The sequence below is a fragment of the Apus apus genome, chromosome Z, assembly GCF_020740795.1.
Source record: "Apus apus isolate bApuApu2 chromosome Z, bApuApu2.pri.cur, whole genome shotgun sequence".
In the NCBI taxonomy this organism is placed as follows: domain Eukaryota; kingdom Metazoa; phylum Chordata; class Aves; order Apodiformes; family Apodidae; genus Apus; species Apus apus.
Window position 1 is genome coordinate 30,235,495 of NC_067312.1, and position 21,779 is coordinate 30,257,273.

Sequence of the window (21,779 nt, forward strand, 5' to 3'; positions counted from 1 at the left end):
AACAATCTGTGGTGGTAAGAGATACTTAAAAATACGCAGTTTCTTTTTGCCTGTTATTTATTGGATAAGGTAGACTAGTGAGATTCTTTAGGGAATGCTCAGTCATAATTTTAAATATTTTTTTTTTTATGGAATACTAGTTACCTGAAATTTCTGTAGTCTGACTTGACTTTTCTTGGTGTTGACACCAGACAGTGAGTTTTGCCTAGCTGTGCTGGAAAATCCACAGAGTTGTTTGACAGAACTCTGACAATGTTTCCTTTCTCTTCAAATGAACCTGGGAGAGAAGTCTTAAACTACAAGACTACTACCATTTGGACAGTAGACAGATAAGTCTTCTATGCTAGACTTTTATAGAAGCAGTACACTGAGATATTTTGGCTCTCTTTTTAAGTGTATCTGAGCTTTGCTTTTGAGGCTTTGTAAAATTACCACTGCTGGCAGCCTGACACGTTCGCTTCTCATGTTTTCCAATCAGTAGATCTCACTAGACTTTCTATTTATAACTGGTAATTTTCACTCTTCAGTGATTCTCTTATGTTCTTCAGCTTTTTATGTTTTTTCTTTTCTAAAAAAATGAAACTTCAGTGTACTAGCACTTCTTATCATAGAATGCTTTGAGTTGAAAGGGTCCTTTAAAGATCATTAAATACTTCTTCCTTGTATCCAATCTAAATCTATCCGCTTTCAATTTAAAACTGTTCCTCCTTACCTGTCACTTTAGGCCCTGTTAAAACGTCTTTTCCTGTCTTTCTTACAAGCCCCCTTTAACTATTGAAAGGCCACAATAAGGCCTCACCAGAGCCTTCTCTTCTCCAGGCTGAACAATCCCAGTTCTCTCAGCCTTTCTTTATAGGAGAGTTGTTCCAGCCCTCTGATAATTTTCTTGGCCCTCCTCTGGACTTGCTTTGTCAGGTCCAAGTCTTTCTTGTACTGGAGACTACAGAGCTGGACACAGTACTCTAGGTGGTGTCTCACAAGATCAGGGGAGGGAGGGAGAATCCTGAGCCTTGACCTCCTGGCCACACTTCTTTTTTATGTGGCCCAAGATACAACTGGCTTTCTGAGCTGCAAGTCCACATTTCTGGTTTATACCAATTTTTTTGTCCCCCAGTATCCCCAGGTCCTTTTCTGCAGGGCTGCTCTCAAGCCCTATGTCCCTCCACCTGTACTGATACTGGGGGTTGCTCCAAGCCAGTCCTCCTTTTAACCCTTTGTCAAAATGAGCATGATGTTTCCCTTTTCCAGGGATTTCACCTGACTGCCATGACTTTTCAGGTATGTTGGAGAGTAGCTTGGCAACTACATCAGCCAGTTCCCTCAGGACCTTGGGATGCATCTCATTGGTCCCATGAACATGTGTATGTTCATGTTCCTCACATGGTTCCAACATGATCTTCTCCTACAATCGGAAGATTTTCATTCTGCCAGTCCCTGCCTTGAAGTTCAGGAGTTTGAGAGATGTGGGAAGAGTGTTTATCAGTGAAAACTGAGGCAAGTTGTTGAGTGCATCATCTGTCACCTTGTTGGTTGTCACTAGTTTGGGGGATGTACATTTTTTTAATCTTCCTTTTCTAAGCAATGTACCTGTAGAAGTCCTTCTTATTATTCTTTGCATGCCTTGCCAAATCCAGCTCCAGCTGGGCCTTAGCTTTCCCCATCCCATCCCTACACATTAGGCAGTGTGCCTGTGTCCTTCCCAGAATACATGTCCCTGGTTCCACTGCCTGTATGTTTCTTTCTTATGCTTCAGTGTGACCAGGAGGTTCTTACTCAGTCATGCTGGTCTCCTGCCTTCCTTGCCTGATTGCTTACCCATGGGAACCGAGAGCTCTTGTGCTCTAAGAAAGATCACCTTAAAGAGCTGCCAGCTCCTTTCTGCTCAGGGATAAATCCGTGAGGGTAGTTTCCCAACAGTTCTAATCCTGTAGTTCTCTAAACAACTGGAATTTCACTCTTCTAAAACTTGGGGTCTTGACTTTACTCTTCACTGGCCCATATCCCTTGAAACTGTGAATTCCACCAGGGCATGACCACTTCAGCCAAGGCTGCTGCTGACCTTGATCTCTCCAATTAGTTAGTCGATGTTGGTAACCAACAGGTCCAGTAATGCTTCTCCTCTGGTTGGGCTGTCTGTCACCTGGGTTAAGAAATGGTACTCTGTGCTTTCCAGGAGTCTCCTGAATTACTTACAACTTGCAGTGCTGCTTTTCCAGCATATGTCAGGGTGACTGAAGTCCCACAGCTGGATCAGAGCCTGCCAGTCTGATGCTTCCTGCAGTTGGAGTAAGAATGCTTAATCAGCAGGCTTTTCTCAATTGGGTGACCAGTAGTGAACACCAGCCATGAGGTTTCCTTTGTTGGCTTGGCCTCTGATTTTTACCCATAACCTTGACCTGTTAATGGCTGCTTTTCAAAGACAGCTCTGTGCACTCAGTCCATAGAGGGTAGATCACCCACCCCTCCTTCCTGGCCTGAACAGTTTTCAGCCATTGATTGCAGTGCTCAAGTCATGTAATTTGACTCACCAAGCTTCAGTCATAGTGACTAGATCATAGCTTTCCAGCAGTTGCTTTCAGTTCCTCCTGCTTTTTATCCATGCTTCATGCATTGTTTAGAGACTTTTCAGTTGGGCTATCAACCATGTTGACCACAGGAAAAAACCCTAATTCCTTTAAGGCATTTCACAGATGTTTTCCTATTGGTTCCTAATACATGAGTAATTTCCTGCTCTTTGTTACTTAAAACTCCATCCTCTTCCCTCTCTTGAGTCTAGTTGCTTTCATCTTTGAATCACAGGATCATAGAATACTGGGTTGGAGGGGACCTCAAGGATCATCTGGTCCAAATTCCTGTTGCAAAAAGCTCAGTCTAGACAAGATGGCCCGTCACACTGTCCATTAAAAGTGGCCAATGTTAGAGAACACCACTACCCTTAAGAGGTTATTCCAATGACTTAATTTTTGCATTGTAAAAACTTTTCCTCTTGTGTCCAGCCAGGATCTCCCCAGGGGTAACTTGCACCTATTACCCCTCATCTTTTCCATGTGACTTCTTGTAAAAAGGGAGTCTACTTTGTAACCTCCCTTTGACTACTGGAGCGTGGTGATGAGGTCTCCCCTAAACTGTCTCAAGACTGAACAAAACCAGTTCTCTCAGCCTTTCCTCATATGGCAGGTCTTCCAGGCCTTTGATCATCCTGGTGGCTCTTCTCTGGACCGTCTCCAGCTTCTCCACATCTTTTTTGTGTGGTAGGGACCAGAACTGAACTCTGAAGACAAAAGTATTCTTTGAGATCCTTCAGAAAGACTGCTTATACAGCACAACACTTCACATTCCACTCCCCCTTTCTAAGAAGACTTTGATTCTGGAGTTTCTCTGCACGGAGATTTTACACTGATATCTTATCCATGTAGAAGAAAATTTCTGTAAAGTCTAATCAATTGGGAGGGCAAATTTTTTTCTGATCAGGAAGGTGGTGGAATTTCTGCAAACACTTACTCATTCCTTTCCTTCTCAGTACACTTAGGATAAATATAGAATCATAGAATGTTTTGGATTGGAAGGGACCTTTAAAGGTCATCTAGTCAAACCCCCTATCAATAAGCAGGGGCATCTCCAACTAGAACTGATTGCTCAGAGCCCCATCAAGCCTGACTTTGAATGTCTCCAGGGATGGGGCCTCCACCACCTCTCTAGGCAACCTGTTCCAGTGATCAACCTCCCTCATAGTAAAGAACTTTTTCCTAATGTAAAGCCTAAATCTTCCCTTTTCTAGCTTAAAACCATTACCCTTTGTCCTATTGTTACATACTATTGCAAACATCAAAGTATCTGTAACTCCTTTGGATACATTGGGGATCCACCTCATCTTTCTATTCAAGAATCAGCTCTGAAAATAAATATTTACTTTGATTGCTTATGGTACCCAAGCAAACACACTTACAAGAAACTGCTGGTAAGCTATACAGCTTCTGAAGGCAGCAACTTATTGACTCATGGTAAAGATAAAAGAAAAATAAACCTAAGAGAAGATGGACGCTTGTCCCTGAATATTTTTCTCTCATTCTAGTCAGAGAAACCTGAGTAGGTCTCCATGGTTGGGGTTTGACAGATTCTAGTCTCTCCTAAAAATGTGTCAGAAAAGCAGCAGTCCAAAAGTATGAAAAAAAAAAAATCGGTGTTTTCTGGAGGGTTTAATCTTTCATGGGAACAGGCAGTGTTTTATTAAATATTATTATTTGTTACTTGTGCCCCTTTTGTCTTGTATTGTGTCTGCCTAGCACCTGCTAAGTGGACGAATCCGATGTTCATGCTGCCCCTGAAGGGCTTTAGGAGGGTCTAGGGGGTTGTTTTCGTTTTTGCAGTGGGGCTGCTCTTCAGATTCCTTATTAATTAACTTGCTTGTGGAATCATGGAACTCAGTAAGGTTTTGTCCAGAGAAATGCAAGTGTTATTTTTTGTACAACTGATGACTTTTGGGTATATTTGGCAAAGATAATGACAGGAATAAATTTTCTGTCCTTATCACACTGTCTTTCTGGAAGGTCTAATTGCCCCTGGGCATGGATATTGTCAAACGGTTCAGAAGTTTGCCAGATAATTTGCCTATGGACTTAAAAGAGAAGTGTTACTCAAGTGTTAGTTTTCCAGCTGTTTTAGTTTCTGAACTTCTGTAACCTGTCTTTGTTTTTTGCTTCCAGAATGGTACTTGGAAAAAAAAATGTTCTGGTCCATGCTAAACTTTAAGAAAAATGTTCTCTCTATTATCTCATGTATTCAGGTTCTCCAGCTTCCTGCTTCCAACTCCAGACTCTCAAATAGTTTTTCTACTCTTCATCTTGTCATTCAAATCCAATGACTTCTTTGCAATAAAATACTACTTTCAGAGAGGATAGGATGTACTCTTATTCATTATTCTATTAGACTAGTTTAAGCTCACATTTCTAGATGACTTTTGCAGACAACATATAGATGATTTATTTTTTTTCTTCTAATGTTTAAAAACTTTAGGCTATGATTAAGTTATCTTCTGAAGTATTTTCTCATTTTCCTGGAACTTCTACATGTTTCAAACATTTATCCTCTAAGTGTTAATTCTACTACAAGTCTTAAGTGTTGCTTTTCTCTTCCCTTTCGGATCTTGTTTAGGCTTCTGAATTTTTTTCTCATATATAAAAAGCCCATTTTTTTCCTGATAGATGAACCAGTGCCAATGGTATTGTTTCGTAATGGGCTTCCTGGGTCCAAATTTCCAACTAAGCTGAAACAGAAAGTTAGTGTTTATTTGTGTTTAAACTAAACTGTTGCTGTGGAACAACTGGTGATTTGAGGTTGTCTGTGGTCTCAGACTACTAATTTTTTCGTTCAACTGTAAATATAATTTAAAGGGAAGAGAGCTTTTCCAAATTGTAGTTTCATCTTCCTTTGACTGTTACAAGTTTTATCTAATTGAAATTTCTTCATGGCTGTATTTGAGAAGATTCCAGCTAGAGATTGTGCAAAGAATCACAGACTCGTATAATGGTTCAGTTTGGAAGGGGCCTTTAAAGGTCATCTAGTCCAAACCCCTGGCAGTGAGGAGGAGCAATGCTGGGAATGGGTGGGGAGAAAACAAGAGAAGCTGCTTATTTTCTTTACTGCTTGTTTATACAGCAGAAGAAATCCCATTCGTCTAGATAGTCACATACTGTATTGTGAGAAAAAAAATATATTTTCAAGAGGGCAGTGGTCATGTGCAGAAGTATTTTTTTCCTGTAGATACAGTAATGCACTTTTCTAAGATACATGGCATTTGACTTTTCTTTGTTTTTGACAGGAAAAAGTGGCCCTGAATGCAAGCACTGTAGGGCTGATCCAGATAAGGAGTGCCGTTTTTGTTCATGTTATTTGTGTGGTGGAAAACAGGATGCTCACATGCAACTCCTGTGTGATGAATGTAATATGGCTTATCATATATACTGCCTGAACCCTCCCTTAAGCAAGATACCAGAAGATGAGGACTGGTAAATATACAAGGATGATTTACTTATCTATATTGCCATTCTATACATGGTATCTTTTTGTTATTTGCACGTCATGACAGACAATACTGAAGATTTTTTTTTTTTTAATTCTGCTGTGTTTTTCATCCATCTGCTTAGTATAAGCCTTATGTTTCCTGGCAAGGTAATTCTTCTAAGTAATTCACAAGGGATTAGTAGTAAGCTTTTATGCTAATTATGAAGTTTCAAAACTAGTATGTTCAGTTTTTTCTTTATGATCAATATGATCTTCTGTGACATTATCTGATCTGATTGTGTTTATCAATAGTGGTTGTTCCCCAACCTTTTAATTCTGTTCAAGCTTCGCTACTTGAACAGTTCTCTTACACCTAGCCTTCTCTTTCCCTTCAGCCTCTTTCCCTGTTGCTACCCCTGTGCTCTTTCTGTGTCTTCTTGTTGCCTTTACTTCATTTCTCCTGCTGTCGGAGGACCACCTTGCTGCTCTTCATTTCTGCTGTCCCTGTTTCTGCCAGCAGGAAAGCCAAGCTAACTGGCACTGTTAAATGAAGATAATTGGATTTTAAGTGAATCTGCATAGACCCATTAGCAGCCCATTAAGTTACCTTTGGCTCTGTCCCATTTCTTGTCTTGATTAGCTATCTACAATTAGCACTGTTCATATTTAACACCTGTCTGTGACTTACCTGAGATGCTAATCCTTTATAAATAAGGAATAAATATAATTTTATTCTAATGAAGTTTTCCACTACATAGACATCAATAAATGTCTAGAATGCCTATGGATACATTTTATGGACTCTCTTTGGACCCTGTGATTAAATTTTACATAATAATCAGTGCAAGTACTTTCAAAGTTTTAACATTCTCCGTAAATAAGTAACTCAAGCTCTTATACCATAGTTGATGCCATAGTAGGTTTTATTTTTGGTCAGTGCCTAATGGTCTGTGTGTTTTCTGGGGCATTGCTTTTTTTCTAGTCTCCTTCTCTGTTTATGCCAATGTGTAATTTAGCAGTTGAGACCGTTAACACTGACAGGTGTTTCTCGTCTTCTCAGTGACTGTGTTTGGCCACAGAGATACTGTTGTTCGAAGCTGATCTTTTTCCCATGAAGTTTCTGCACTGGCAACAGTTGTAGTCACTGTTTTGGAGGAACTGCTGGCTTGAAACACTATCTGAAAATATTTTCAGTACTTACTAGAAACACCTGTAGGTCCTTGGAACTAAAAATAGCATTTATTTGGATATTGTTTGTGTGCCTTCCACTTCTTGCATGTGCAAAATTATTACAGTGTTTATTCAGCAGTGTTTATTACACAGCATGTTAGCCTGAACTATACCAAATTTTTCTGCTGTCAAGGCAGACTAGTCTTCTGTGCATGACATCTTCTTGCTTCCTACTACTTGTCCACATAAATGAGTTGATGTCATGTTTTGGAAACAATTCTCAGTTGATTACCTACTGCAGTCCATAAGCAGTATTCTTACCTGTTTGCACCTGACCGTTGGATATAGCAGCTGAGAAGTTCTTTTTTAACTCCCTTGGTTCAGGATATTCAATGAGACCATCTGTTTGGAAGTGCACATCTGTGCAGTTCATCCATTCTTCAGTTGCCCCTTACTCAAAACCAGCTGAAATCCAGTATTCCAACAACAGGAAAGTCCATTTTCCAGTACTAGTCACAGGGAAGTTTCTGATAAGTCAAGTGACCACCTACCACAAAGCCCTCAAATCCTTTGTTCTGCCCTGAAAACAGCTTACTTTTTCTCATTTCTTCTACACCCTCCCATGCATAGAGAGCACATCATTGCATTGATAGGTGTGTCAGGATACTGACACTGAAATCTTGACAGCTGTCAGTGTCTCTTTGGTTTAGGTCTAAGATGTGCTAAGATGTGCTAAGATTATCTGGAGCTGCTGGGTGCTTCAAGTGATTTTTCAGATTAGGTATTATTGTTCTGGTCTTCACTGGCACTTACTCTTTTTCGAAAGCCACTTATGAAACATTCTTAGGAGATACTCTACTTCTATTTCAGAGGGCTGCAGAGAAAGTCTAAAGAATATAATTTTTTTTCTAAATGGAGCCATTACTGCTCGTATCTCCCTACCTTCTTCCAATAACAGCACTTTAAATACAGTGCATAGGTGCCCAAGATGATTTTCCTCCATGCAGAAGATTTGGTGCTCTGTGGAAACCACTAAATAATCAAATTGACAGACAACACGGTCATAAGTGTCCCTCAGATCAATGTTAACTGCACTTTTAAACTTTTCATCTTAGGTGTCTGGCCAAAAAATTATGAATTTCCCTAAGTGGCAAAAGTTTAATTCATATAAATAAAATGTCCTGAAAAATGGCTACAAGCTTTTTAACTGGTTTTAATTTGCTGTGGAGTGATACGAATCTTAAGATTTATTTATGTAAGTAGATAACCTGCATCTGTGGATGAAGTCACTGGGTTGTAGAGGTACTGTAATGGATCTGGCTTGTGACAGTTAATTTTGGGATAATTGGTGATGCCAGCCCTGTGCACTCTTAATGTTTAGTTCCATGTAGAAGGAGTGCAGTTCATAGAATCATAGAATGGTTTGGGTTGTAAGGGACCTTGAAGATGATCTCATTCTGACTCCCCTGCCATGGGCAGGGACAACCTTCCACCAGACCAGGTTGCTCAAACCCTGTGCAACCTGCCCTTGAACATTTCCAGGGAGGAGGCAGCCACAGCTTCCCTGGGCAAACCTGCTCCAGTGTCTCACCACCCTCACACTAAAGAATTTCTTCCTAATACCTAATCTAAAGCTGTGCTCTGTCAGTTTGAAACCATTACACCTATTTCTGTGACTACATGCCCTCGTAAGAAGTCCCTCACCAGCTTTCTGGTAACAACTTTCAGCTACTGGAAGGCTGCCCAGTTGGACTGGGCAAGTCAGTGTCTTCTAGCAGAGAAGAGGTCTGTGTTTTCCCTTCTTCTTGCATATTAGGAGAGAATCATGTCTATCTGATCATTAATTCCTGGACAGATTTTGTTTGGTTTAGAAGTGGAAAAATTTCCATTTAGTATTTTTATAGTGTAAAATTTGGCAAACTCTCAGCAGGAGCTAAGTCTGCACCTTGGAATGGTAAGTTTCTCTTGCAGACATTAAGACACACTATATGCAAAACAGTTTTTAATATTCCATACAAAACTCAGTTTAAAAGTTATTAAGGTAATATGGTTACTGTATCAAGAAGCAAAGAATGCCATAGTTAATTCACCTTATGAATTTGCATTTTTAATGTTCCTTCTTTTAATTGGTCATTGCATACTCTTTTTTTTAAACAATTGTAATATCATATCAAAACCAACTGTAGGCAATCCTGCTTCAGCAGGGGATTTGGACTAGATGATCTCCAGAAGTGCTTTCCAACCCCTACCATTCCATGATTCATTCAAAGTCTTACTGTTACACAATTTCAGGATCTTGCATTATTTTTAATTTTTACATAGCTTCATAGTCTTGATGGTTCAAGACCTTTATTGACATAGGGAAGTCTGTTCCTGTGGACATTAATCATTAATTCTTCTATTCATATCCACCTACAAAAGTTAATAAATCCAAAACAGTAGGAGTAGTACTACTACTAGTGGTATTTAAACTAAACTAGGTTATCAACATAAGTGTAGATCAGGCTTCTCATGGGCCAAACCCAGCCCATAGGAACCAGAAACATGGGCAATTGGTATTCTTGGAGTGGGATCAAAATGTTATTAAAAGCAGCAAAAGGACCAGTGTAAGTCCTTTCTCTCTCTTCTTTAGTCACTGTACATTATTATCTCCTGTTTTCCTACCAGGATGGCTTTGTGTTGGCTGGAACGAATCTTGGTGCTAGATTCCAAGTGACCTCAGTCATGTGGAGTGAATGAGTGTGTGGATGTGTGCGTGTGTATGTGTGCTGGCACACATAATGTGATACTTTGGCTCTGTTTGACATTCACTGTCTGCAGTGAAATTTATTGCACTAGAAGCAAAAAAAAAAAAGGGAGAAGTGGACAGGACATAGAAACAAACAATAAGTACTAGTTAGCAGTGTTCTCTAGTCTCAGCTGTCCTGTCCTTTGCATTATCTGAAGGAAAGAAGACAGAATGAAGAGAGAACAGAGGCGACATGTGGACCTCTCAAATGCCATGTGAGAAAGAATAGTTCCATGTTTTCCTTCTAGCACTCTGCCTTCAAAGATACTGGAATGCCCTTTTTGAAAGTTGACAGTACTTGTTCATGTTGGGTTCATTTTTTAAGCCATAGTCTTCAGCTGCTGAAGACTGGTGTATGTGTGCTAGCTTGAAATATTCAGTCAAGATAAACAAATTGACACTATTTTGGATACAAGAAATGTATTGCCATTATTATGAAGTAATTGAGAATTTACCAAAACCTTTTTTTAGGTATTGTCCTTCCTGCAAAAATGATTCTAATGAAGTTGTAAAGGCTGGAGAAAAGCTCAAACAGAGTAAAAAGAAGGCGAAGATGCCATCTGCCAGTACTGAAAGCCAGAGAGACTGGGGCAAGGTACAGTGTATTTTAGAAACAGCTGTTACTTTGATCGTTCATGTATGTGCTACATCTATAATTCTACTTACATATGCACTACTCAAAACTCCTACTGGATTGCACAGACAGTGCTTAATCCTGCCCACTATCTACTGGCAGTCAAAGCAGTGGAAGAATTATTAAAGTGACTAGAGGTAAAAATCAACCCCTGGTCCCTGCCCCAAACCTGTGAACACATATATTTAATTAACATTCCTTTTAACACTTGTTAACATATTTTAAAGTATGTATTTGTTAAAATTATTTGATTTCTTGATATCTGCATTAAATTTGAAAATAGTTTTCAATATTATACTACTAATACATTTTGTCTGATGTATTTTTAGGGCATGGCCTGTGTTGGTCGAACTAAGGAATGCACTATTGTTCCTTCAAATCATTATGGACCTATACCTGGTGTTCCTGTTGGGACAACCTGGAAATTCAGAGTTCAGGTATGTTATTTCAGTATTAGCTGTAGTTGAAGTGAGTAAGAATAATAGTGACTGGGCTGAGCACTAAAATAAGTTTAGATTGACAATTGCCATTTTCACCGAGATTAAATATAGCAAATACACTATGATTGTATTATTGGGAGTGATGCCAATAGTAGTGGAGCTTGAAGTATAGTGATTTTACAGAATAGGAAGTCTGTTGTCATTGCGGAAAAACAAATTTAATGTTAAAGTTATAAGTGGGATACTTAGTGATTAGAGTCAAGTATTTTCTGAAGTGTGCTTTACATGAATTGATTATCCCACTTAAAAGACACAGACTGTAGATTTTGAAAAAGTTAAAGGATATCACTCTAAATTGACTCCCTGTTGGTTTTTTAATGGATGTTCAAATCATCTTTAGGGTGGTAAACATCTTAAACTAGTGTAAGCCTATACTACGACTGAAAGGTGTTCATTCAGCCTTTGCTGTTTCTTTCACCGTCTTATTTTCTGTTGCAAGTATTTCTTAGGATTTATGGTAAACTAGATTGGCAAAAAGCCTGTTAGAAAAATAATCCCATTTGGGGTAGAAGGGTGTCACTGATTGACTCGGGTTTGACAACAACACTCTCAGTCCCCTTTTCCCTCCCACCCAGGTAGGAAAGGAGAGAGAGAAAAAGAGAGAGACTTGGCTGGATTGAAAACTAAACTACACAGCTTTAATTAAACACCAATGATAAAGAAAATATATACAATTCTATATGAATATGTTCAAATATGTGCAAAAACCTCTTGCCTCCCTCCACCCCCAGCAACTCCCACAGCACTCTCCTTAGCTGCAAACAGTCCCCAAAAATCCCAGAGCTGCCACAGAAAGCACAGAGTGATGAGGGTCAGGAGAGCTCGAGCCTGGGGGTCGATGGTGATGGATGGACAGAGTCCTCCCTGGCCACTGGCCGTGGATGGAAGAGAAGGGAAGCAGAAGCAGGAAGGAAGTTGTCTTCTGTGATCTCTGACCTTCCTCTGAGCTTAGGTAGATATATGGAATGGAATATCTCTGGCCAACTTTGCTGTCTGTCTAACTCAGCCTCCTACAGGGGGTCATAGATCTCCCCGTGGTGTCTGAGCTGGCAGAGTAAAGGTGTGACCTTGAAGACCCAGCAGTTAGAAAAACATTCCACTCTTATCAGGTCTTAGCTGGAATGCTCTGGTGCTAGTTAAAAGAAAGCTTACTGAAGGAAAAAAAAAATTAGTAAAAGGAAAATTGGCATTTTGTTTATATAAGCACAGTGCCAATATTCAAAGGGGCAGGAAGAAACAAAACAGGGAGGATGGTACACCTTCATTTTGTGCCAATACAGATTTTATGTGGTTTCAAAGTATACAGAAAACTGCAGACTTCCTTTCTTTTAACCCAGCCTTATCTGATAGCATTTATGTTTGGTTTATCTTTGGGGTTGGTTTTTTTTGTTCTTATTTTTAGTCAGGAAAATAAATACTTCTTTATATTAAAAATCTGTTATTATTTTTATCTTGCATGTGTAAAGGTTTGTAACTAAACATTTTCCATCATTTTTGGAAGAATACAGACAGTTGTTTTTTTAAACTGCTTGAGGAGGGCAAGCCTAGAATCAAAAACCTCTTCTGATTTGTTTCCTGAACTTTTCATCACCTACTTTCTCATGGGATGAAAACAGATGTTTTCTTATTCAATTGGTAGAAGAGAATACTTAGCAGGCAGTTTTCCTCTGGTGGTGGTGTCTTCCAGTACTGTGTGAAGAATTCTGGACTTGGAAAGCCAATGCAAGTTTTAAGGCTGATACAGTTAGCATCAGACAGTTTCCTCTTGGCAACAGTTTTCAGTTTCTCTCCTTGACAGAAATCAGAGAAGCGGTTGAAACCTAAACTAGTTCTTTTGATCCTTTCTCACCTTGATGTCCATCAACACTAACATCAATACAAACCTTAGATGAAGCAAATTACATTTGTCAAATTATGCTGTTCATCATACTAGTGATCTTATATAAAATTACTTAAGAGAAAAATTCGGTTTCGATTGTTTGAGATGTTTTGTTGACCTCTCTTGTATTTTGAAGAACTTTTTTGTGAAAGTAATTAAAATAAGTAGTTAATTTTTTGTTGGTTTCCAGATGAGGTAAAGGCTTGTAAGTAAAAGAAGTTTCTAAAGTCACTTATGCAAACTTAAAAACAAATTTTGTTTTTAACTGCTCCAACAATAATTGAAATTATTACTTCACCTTTTTGTTAGGAATTCCATTGGTAACAGAAAAATCTTTCCAGTTCTGGTAGGAAAAAGGAGCAGAATTACAGCACTGCTGTTGTCATAATATTAAGCAGAGAATTGTAATTTTTGTATATGTCTGGGGGTTAGACATCAAAAGGAAATTACCATTTCTACAGAATTATTAAGTTTGGGGTACAAATGTCATAATTTGTCCTTTTTTTATACGATTGAAATATTTTCTACATAAAATTTAAATTACACTTCAGTTTCTCGTATGACTATTCTGTTGTATGAGAAATAATTTTGTCTCAGCAAAACTCTGTGAGAATTTAGAGACTATGTTTTCTTTAGTTCTGATTTGTGTAGTTCTTTGTGACACAAACGTTGTCCTTCCATTTTTTGGGTGCCAGTACTTTTGGCTTTTCTTCCTTGAAAAAAATTGAATTCTCGCCTTTAATGACAGTATTACACTGTCATTACTACTTACACAGACACCTCTGCATAATGTTTTATCCAGAAGGTTGATTATTGAAGTTGATTGTAGATGGCTGGTTGTTTGAAAAATATACTAGAAACTGGCTTTTTCTTTTGCCAGGTGAGTGAAGCAGGTGTTCACAGACCACATGTGGGTGGAATCCATGGACGCAGTAATGATGGAGCTTATTCACTTGTATTAGCTGGAGGATTTGAAGATGAAGTGGTATGTCATTTTTGCGAGCAATGGTTTTGCTGTTCCTATGTATCAATGTTTGTAAAGATAGAGTTATATTTGCTGTTCATCCTAAAACTGATGCTTATGCAAATATGCCCATGAATAACTACTGCTGATAACAAACTGAATAGTTTTTAGTTTTTTGCAGATAAATATGTTAAGCAAATGTTTCTGCGTAAGCGAAGCATTCTTTAATGCTCATGCTCAGGCAAAGTATGTTGATTACAGATGGATTTTACATTGTTTAGGATAGTTACATTTCTGTATACTTTTGAATTCTGCATTTAGCATTATTTAAACTTTGATAGTGTAATTCTGTGCAAATAATATGTTTTATGTTCTAGTTTGCTTAAGACTTTTATTGCTTTAAGACACATCAGTGCCTCTTCCTTTCTGTTTCTTGTGTTTCTAAATATGTGATACGGCAGTTTTCTTAATAAAGTGTGAATAAAAAGGGACATGTTACTTCATTCTGAAGGTTCTTAACTTACTGATGAGCCCTTTCAGAACTTAGGGAAGTGTCAGTATTTTATACTGTGATCCCCAAAGGCACTGGAAAAAGATTCTCTTTGATGTTAGTGTCTTAAGTATAGCAAGCAAAGCAGTTGTTCTGTTAAACAAAACAGCAGCTGCATCCAACTTTCATCTCATGTTCACCAACATTAATTAATTTATTTATTATTAGATTACTGTTTTCTGCAATTAAATAATGTTTACACAGGGTACATCCCTTTCTGCAGTTCTCCTTCATTAGGTGAAATTTTGGATCACGCATCAGGTGAAGGATAAAGCTGTAAGCAGTCTTTTCTTAAAACGTGCATACCTGTCAATTATAAGGAAAAAGGCCAGAATGTATTGTGTTCTTTGCTAACAGCACCTACCAGCTGCTGCTGCTGAGTATTGCCTTTGAAGGAATCTGTATCTCTTTTTGAACATGTCAGATGAAGAGGCTGGGGCACATTACTACATTCTCAGAGGCAATTCCAACCCAAACTGTTGAGCCCTTAGCCAGTGGATCATAAGAACCCTGTTGCTCAGTGTTGTACCTGCTATGTTGGGATGATTTGGATCTCTTTTTCTTTTAGGTGGTGATAATGATGGCTTCTTAGTTCTGCTGCTGTAGTTATTAAATTAAAAATATTTTAAAAAATTAATTGGATCCTTTGCATATCTTTTCCAGTTCACTTAAGTGATGTTGTCATCATGGTTTTTTGTGGACACCTAAATACTGTCATAGTTTATATGTAGTTTGAAGTAGTCATAGCTGGGGAGAAATACTGCAGAAGGTACCCTAGAATTTGTATGAATGTCAGCTTTTTTGCAATTCCCTGAGCTAAGCCTACAAAGAGGATTTTATTTTTCTTTTCCAGGTGCATTTTTTAAATTAGTTTTTCTTTGGTTCTTTTTTTATATACCACATTTTCTTTCTCAAAGTAACTCAGTTTTCCCTGTTTTTTGGAAAAGGTTGAAACTAAATTCCTATAAGAATTAAAAAAATAGTATTAAATTCTGTACTTATAATTATCCTAAGTACATTTTGGAAAACTGTTTTGCTGAAGTGTATAGACTTTATGCACTATGATGCACACTGCTGACATGTACCATCTTAATGCTGTTCTTACGGCTTTAACAGTTCACTGTTGGGGTAAAATAGTTGAGTAAATGTATTGCAAGAAATAGTACTCAGTGTCTAGCTTCCAGGCCATGCCACTTTTTTTGTTGTGCCTTTGGAAACTTACAGTCCTGCAGACCCAAACTTGTCTGTGACTTGGCTCAATTTGGGATGTTTGGGATGTATTAGAGTGCTGAGTAATGAGTTCTGTCAGTACAGGATCTGCCCTGAAGGTGAGAAGGGGTACTGTCATAGTTTAAATAATTAGCATTGGGTGAAATTGTTTCCATCTGAAGCTTAACCTCATTCTTAATTACATGCATATAAAATGCTTGCACATTAAACTCACTCCTGTAATTGTTTAACGTTGAATTCTAGCAACAAGTTACATGGCTACCTATCTAAGATACAAAGTCTTCGGAGTTTTGAATATGTTAATATTGCTGGTGTCCTGGTCTGGCTTCTGATAGTAAACATAATAGGAGCATCATCTGAAGACACTGAGAAGTATTTCAGAAATGTAAAATCTAAGCATTAATTCAGGATAGACTAATGCTTAAAAATTAGATGCTAGACATTCACAGTGATTATGCAGCAGTGTTCACGTAAAAGTATTTTTACTTTTATGTTTATCAGATCAAGTAACTGAAGGAATTTCACTTTTGTGTTGAAAAATTGTCCTCATCTCTTGTGTCATTGTTTTTATCTATCAGGGTTAAAACTGCTACTTATTTTCAAAAGTTTGAAGATCTGCATTTCTGCTGGGATAATGTAGTGTTGTAAAGGTGGTATATTCATTGTGTGGTGTGCTTAGTTTAATCTGAACAGAGATTGTTTTTTCCTTTAAGTGCTTTTTCATATAGGATCATACAGGAAATCTCTGAATTCAGGTTTAGTATGTCTTGGAGAATACTATCTGCCGTGATGGTTCATATCCTCTAGTAAAAGATTCTGAGAGTGTAAAAGAGAATAAAATTTCTAGTGTCTCAAAGGGGATGCCAGGCAAATACACTAATTATTTATGTTCTTTGATATTTAATGCAAAACCCATTCAGTGCCTGAACAAACCACTTCATGAAATGGCTTGCTGTCTATTTTGAATTAGTCTTGTGTGTAGGTATTCGTTTCCAAGATGTCAGTACAACTGTTATTACTCTTGTTTGAAATAGTCTGATTGAAAATAAACGTGTTTAGCTCACTAGATTTACCTGAGCCCTGTGATGAGGATAAAGTCTTTCAGAACCTCTGCCTGTTGTGCGTTGCACTGTGAAAGCACTTGCTCAGTTCCAGCAGTGCCAGAGGTGCAGTGGCAGCACTGTAGTGAATTGCTGACTTAAGTGGCTTTAAATCCAAAGCAAGCAGCATTAGGAGCCTCATGTCTAAGTCAAAGTAGTTTATCTCCAAAGACCATTGTGACTTGCAGTTTACCTAAATATGAATGTATGAGCTGCTGCTTTATTGACCAGTCTACCTGGGTCATCTGTATCTAGTGTGAACCCTGGTACAGAAGAGATGGAGTATCCTACATAAACTTTCTAAATTATCATGCCATGCTGACTGTGTTACCAAGAGAACAGTTCCTTTGCAATTTTCCCTCCTCTGTTTTATAGTAGTGAGAATCCAATATAACAGGTTCACTCCAGCCATTATGCTGAGAGTCTCTCTATTGAGAGTCACCTGAACTGATTATGTAGCTGAAAATATGAGGCTTGACACTCTGAAACTTGCTGTTTTCAAAAGTTGTCATTGCCAATGTCTTAAGTGCCCTGCTGGTTTGAGACCTGCTTGGAGCTCCAAAGTAATGTGGAAAAATAAGAGTAACTCACTATACAATAGCTACCAAATATTCTTTTTCACTCAGGTATGTTACTTGTTCACTCTTGTTACCTCCAGTACTAAGGACATATGTGATATAATATGTAGGGCAGTACCTTTATTACTTATTGTTAGCTATCAATTCATACAGGATGCTAATTAATAGAAAAACAAGGCTTTTCAGAATGTGAAAGTAATTCTGAATATAATGCAGGTACAGAGGAGACAATGAAATACAGAAAATAATGCAAGGATTAAGAAAAACAACACAAAGTGGTACACATGCAGTCCAGTACTTTCATTTGGGACTTATTTGTCAAAATGTTGACTTACTTCCATCAGTAGTTGGCCTCCTACTGTTTCCTGCTTGGAAGCTATCTTACTGTTCAGAGATTCAGACTGGCTAACAGTGAAAGTGTTAAATACTTTTATCATAGTTGAATAGGCCACCATACCGTCAGGTTCTTTCTGTCAAGGGCCATTGCAAGGAAAGCTCAGAAACATCGATTATGATATATCAAAGCTCTGCACTTAATGCAAGGGGGTTTCTATTGATTTATAGATTAAATATATAACTGAGCCCTTCCTCTTTAATTGGCATCTTTTACTGCAGCTCTAAACCGAGAAATTACCAAAAATAAACCAGAGAAGTGGGCAGATACACCGATTCTGTCAGAACTTAAATGCATATAGTCTTATGAGACTTTAATGGAGATGAATGATGACATGATTTAGTTTCAGGTACCTCTACTACTAGGAAAGAATATCCTTTCAAATGTAATTGTCTGATAGTTAATATATGTCTTGAGTTTAATATCTTAATTTAAGAAGGCTTAGTGCTTTTTTATTTTGCTTTGTCATAATAATAAAAATCTCAGCCTTTATTCATCATGTTTTACTGAGGTGAAGCTCATGAATCTAAGGATAGATTAATTTTAATTTTGAAGTCCCTTGTATCAAAAAAGCTAGTAAGACTTTTTTTTTGTTCAGACTGAAGGCTGAATCTCATTTAGAAAATCTGTTTGTGTTCATAGTAATATATTTCACTAACTAGTAAATGGAACTTTTGAGTATATATTGGGACCAAATTTTGAAATCTGAGCATACATACTGGAGGTGTTCATGGAAAGAGAAAATTATTAAGAGCTATTTTTAGGTAGCTGATATTCCAGTAACTTGAAGTAGCAAATACTCCTGTCAGCTGCTGCGTAAAAGCAGCCCATAGAAGTAATGTGGTAGAATGCTTAGCTGGCATGTAAAATCTTACTGGTTTTCATTCTCCATTTTATCTGTATTAGACTTACAACTTGTTACGTAACAACACTGGAATAGCAGAGTATGATTTAATACAGCTGGCCATCTGCTTATGTTGTGTGTCTGAGGCTGGCTGGCTTGTAGTACTAGAGCTTCGGGCTCATCTTCCACTCAAATGCCTAAATATGAGATGCTGGGTCAGTGCTACTGTGGCTGCAGTTCATTTGCTGTATAACATAATCAAGCTTTACAAACAGGACAGTTAAATAACTTTATGGAGACAACATAAGAAAAAGAGACATACTGAAGGCATTAAGAGAAGACAGTAACAAAGTTCTTACTATCTGTTAAAAGAAAGTTCTGGTGCAAGGAACTTGAATTAAGCTGTGGAAAGCAGAAGAGAAATGGCAGAATTACGTATTTTAAGGTAAGAAAATGGGGAAAAGGTAGGAAGAAGGAAGAGAAGAGAAAGGAAAATATAAGATGGTTTAAATAGCTGTTTTGACATTTTTTTTTTCTTAAGGAAAAACATTCAGACGAATAATTTATTTTGCAAAATGTATTCTTTAATGTTGAATGCAGAATTTACAGCACTATCAGTATCTTAAGTGCTGCTTTCTGATCCTCTTAAGAGAAAAACAGCTTTCCATCTTTACTGGTCATAGGACAACAGTTGAACATGGTTACAGGTGGTACGAATATCCTGCACTGTCTGTAGGGAGTCAGAACTCAGAGCTGTTGAGGAATTATTTTAAAGAGTCATTACTCCTGGAAAGATCCCAAATCATAAGCTGTGTAAATATTCCTGGCATACTCCACTTTCGAAGTAAAACACCATAACCATGATGGAAGTAGGTTCTGTAGGTCACCCTATAGGTCTCCACACTACCAGTATCTCTATGTCACTTCTACTTGTCATGGACTGTATTCATACTCACATTTATTCCACCTTAAGGACTCTGTGAATCACTTTCTCTTGCCATTCTAGATTTTCTCTCTCTACAAGCACTTACATTATATTCTCCTGAGCCTTCTTCCTCTTCTTGCTCAGGATTTGCACCAGTATCAGAGATTCAAATGTCATCCTATTTCTCCTCCTCCAGTCCAGATCAGTTTTTAGCCCTTTTAACATTTAACCCATTTTCCTTAGAAGTATTTTCCAGTAGGTAACTAGATACTGTTGCCTTTATGCCTTTTCGCTTTAGGTTTGGGGGTTTTTTTTGGCTGAAGTCTATGGCAATTTGTCCTCGATTTACATTTGTCTCTTCTGCCCAAAAAAGTCTATTCAGTACTTCCTTCCCCGGAAGATTGGTGTACCTAGCTTGGCAAAACAGTTTGCCAAGGACCTGTCCTGTCTTGTAAATATTTTTTTCCATCTTGCTCTCGTGTAGCTTTTTTGTCTTTCCTCTATTTTTTTCTTATAAATATGTTATTTCAAAATTTGTCTAAAGGTTACATTAAAAAAGAGGGAAACATCACCTTCCAGTTTTGGTTTATTTCTGCTTTCATGTCAAAAACCTGCCCAGGAGTTTCCCCCACTCTGCTGCACCATGAACATGTGTTTCCTTTTTTCTTTGTTATGAAACCCCAGTCATTCTGGATTCCTTACTTTGGAAGATACATATTTCTGGTTTTCTGAACTTGGCACAAGCATCTTATTCAGTGTTAAATATAATTTGTTTGCACAGGACTGATTCAAGTAAATCCGTCTTTAATTCATATTACTGTTACCATGATCATCTTTGTTTGCCTGGACAATCATTAGAAATTAAGTAGAACTCAATTCTGTGATACCTTATTTTATGCAATTTATTTTATGCCCCATCTTAGTAAATAGCTCTTGGCTTGCTGGTCTTTCATTCAGTTGTTTCATATATTGTCTTCATCGTTCTAATTGTGTTATTTTTTACAGATTCAATGAGCAGAATAAGTAGACTCTTTTAAGACAGGATATACCAGAGTTTATACATGCCTTTGTTTTAAGTATGTTTTTCAACTTCACACATTTGCTTGTTATTACATCTAGATAAATTTTGAATGAGAAATACTGTAATACTGCAGCTGAATTTCTGTTGGGTTTTCCCTACACAGAATAAAATAAACATAATTTCTATAATTAATCTATGGCCTTGTTCAACCAGCATTTCTCTCTCTAACTTTCTCTTTTTCTGCTGTTGTCAGTCATGAAATATCTGTAACAGTCTTGCACTGGATCCTTAATTATGTCAGACTTTTAATAGTGGTAAGAAATTGACTGAATTTTACTACTGAGTACAAGTATGTTCAGATTTTTGTACAAGTATGTTCAGATTTTTGCTATAAAAATTCAGACAAACATGTTCCTATTAAATATTTATCTTCTACTATTGCTTCATGCTTTATGGCAAAATAATATCATACTAAATGTATTTGTAGAACATGTATATATTTCTAGAAATACTTGAATTTGCCAGGAGTAGTATTAATTTCTATCACATATCTCCTGAAGTATACAATAATACTGGCTTTACTTACGTGTATGTAGATTTTGACTATGTTTCCAGTTCATGGCCAAAGATTTTAACAACCTTCCTTTAAAGAACATTGTATGTAGGAAATATACCACAGAATTATATCAACTTACAAAATGTGAATCCAGATGAATTGAAACTCTTAATAGTTCAGAAGAGCTGGGATTATTATTGCATTAAAGCACCTGGCTTGTATGTAAGGCAGAGCTGTTTGTACTTGCTGGTGTTCAGCCCCTTGCATAAGCTGAAGTGGTCCATCCAAGGTATTACATAATTTACAAACATGAGATTCTTGTAAACTAAATGAAAGCTCTGGAGCAAGTAACCACTTGCTAGAGTGTGATTGTTCTCTTCCTCAGAATTTTTTTTTTTATTTCTTTTAAAAAAACTGCTCTTTAGAAGATGCAAAATTCCAATTTTTAAATAAGAATATTCTGGTGAATATGTTGCATCCAGATCAGTGCCTTTGTGTTGGCACAACTGCTGTGCACAGAAAGTGATGCTGAGATTGAAAACACATATTTCCGTGCCTTGAATTATAGTTTTTCTCCATCTGAGCAAACAAAACAAATTAAGTTGCTTTTTGTTTGTTTGTTGTGTTTTTTTTTTAATTGAGTTGC

The 21,779-nt window shown here is 37.5% G+C and overlaps 1 protein-coding gene across 5 annotated transcripts in view; it reads left to right on the forward strand.

The window, feature by feature from the left end:
* UHRF2 (ubiquitin like with PHD and ring finger domains 2) overlaps positions 1 to 21,779 on the forward strand; it is an 83,716-nt gene that overhangs the window by 50,328 nt on the left and 11,609 nt on the right. For 4 of the 5 annotated variants that reach the window (XM_051643378.1, XM_051643379.1, XM_051643380.1 and 1 more), the window contains exons 6-9: positions 5,819 to 6,005; positions 10,430 to 10,553; positions 10,922 to 11,029; positions 13,852 to 13,956. In XM_051643378.1, the coding sequence (XP_051499338.1) occupies positions 5,819 to 6,005; positions 10,430 to 10,553; positions 10,922 to 11,029; positions 13,852 to 13,956 (524 nt within the window). The remainder of the gene's footprint in view (positions 1 to 5,818; positions 6,006 to 10,429; positions 10,554 to 10,921; positions 11,030 to 13,851; positions 13,957 to 21,779) is intronic. The other variant, XM_051643381.1, reaches the window with a different exon arrangement.